Source organism: Charadrius vociferus, unplaced genomic scaffold (assembly GCF_000708025.1).
Source record: "Charadrius vociferus isolate BGI_N301 unplaced genomic scaffold, ASM70802v2 scaffold2715, whole genome shotgun sequence".
Taxonomy (NCBI): domain Eukaryota; kingdom Metazoa; phylum Chordata; class Aves; order Charadriiformes; family Charadriidae; genus Charadrius; species Charadrius vociferus.
The window spans coordinates 15911-17084 of record NW_009648635.1 but is presented as its reverse complement, the minus strand read 5'-3'; the positions used below and the strand labels follow the sequence as shown (position 1 = coordinate 17084).

General features: G+C 67.0%; 1 protein-coding gene across 1 annotated transcript in view; it reads left to right on the top strand.

Moving 5' to 3' along the window:
• The window catches only part of ZNF710 (zinc finger protein 710), a gene marked incomplete at its 5' end in the record, with an annotated part of 3704 nt that continues 2530 nt past the window's right edge, over positions 1–1174 (top strand). Inside the window, one exon of the mRNA XM_009886228.1 lies at positions 1–678. Coding sequence (XP_009884530.1) covers positions 1–678 — 678 coding nt within the window. The remainder of the gene's footprint in view (positions 679–1174) is intronic.

Sequence of the window (1174 nt, the reverse complement as noted above, 5' to 3'; positions counted from 1 at the left end):
GCCACCAGCGAGCGCAACAAGAAGGCGCAGCTGGACCGGCTGGACATCAACGTGCAGATCGACGACTCCTACCTGGTGGAGGCGGGGGACCGCCAGAAGCGCTGGCAGTGCCGCATGTGCGAGAAGTCCTACACGTCCAAGTACAACCTGGTGACCCACATCCTGGGCCACAACGGCATCAAGCCCCACTCCTGCCCGCACTGCAACAAGCTCTTCAAGCAGCCCAGCCACCTGCAGACCCACCTGCTGACCCACCAGGGCACGCGGCCCCACAAGTGCGAGGTGTGCAGCAAAGCCTTCACCCAGACCAGCCACTTGAAGCGGCACATGCTGCTGCACACCGACATCAAGCCCTACAGCTGCCGCTTCTGCGGCCGGGGCTTTGCCTACCCCAGCGAGCTGAAGGCGCACGAGGTGAAGCACGAGAGCGGCCGCTGCCACGTCTGCGTGGAGTGCGGGCTGGACTTCTCCACGCTCACCCAGCTGAAGCGGCACCTCTCCACGCACCAGGGCCCCACGCTCTACCAGTGCCTGGAGTGCAGCAAGTCCTTCCACTACCGCAGCCAGCTGCAGAACCACATGCTGAAGCACCAGAACGTCCGACCCTTCGTCTGCACCGAGTGCGGGATGGAGTTCAGCCAGATCCACCACCTCAAGCAGCACTCCCTCACGCACAAGGTAGGGGCTGGAGCACCCGCGGGCTGCTGCCCCGGCCGTGCCCGGAGGAGATGTGCCGGCTCTGGATGCGGGTGCTGGGGGAGGGGGGTGCCCTGGGGTCCTGGCCAGCCCTGGGTGCTGCGGGCGGGCAGAGGCACCCATGGTGGGCGTTTGCGAGGGGTGGTTGATTAGCAGCAAAAGGGCATCGTTACAGGCAGGGCCCCGGGGCTGCCCGTCCTCCCTTCCTCCCGTGGGGGTTCAGACCTACTGCGGGTGCCGCAGCAAGGTGATTTGGGGGACCACGCACTGCCGCAGCCCCTCCCCACGGGCTGTGAGCGAGGGGTTTGCCCTCTTCCAGGGGGTCTTTGAATGGAGAGGGGCTGAGCCGGAGAGCAGAGCTGGGTCTCACAGCTTGCAGAGCCTGTCCGGCCGCGCGCCCCGCAGCCACCTCTTGCGCACCGGGCTCCGCAACGTACCCCGTGCCGGGTCGGCTGCGTACGGCGGCCGTGCTCCCCAC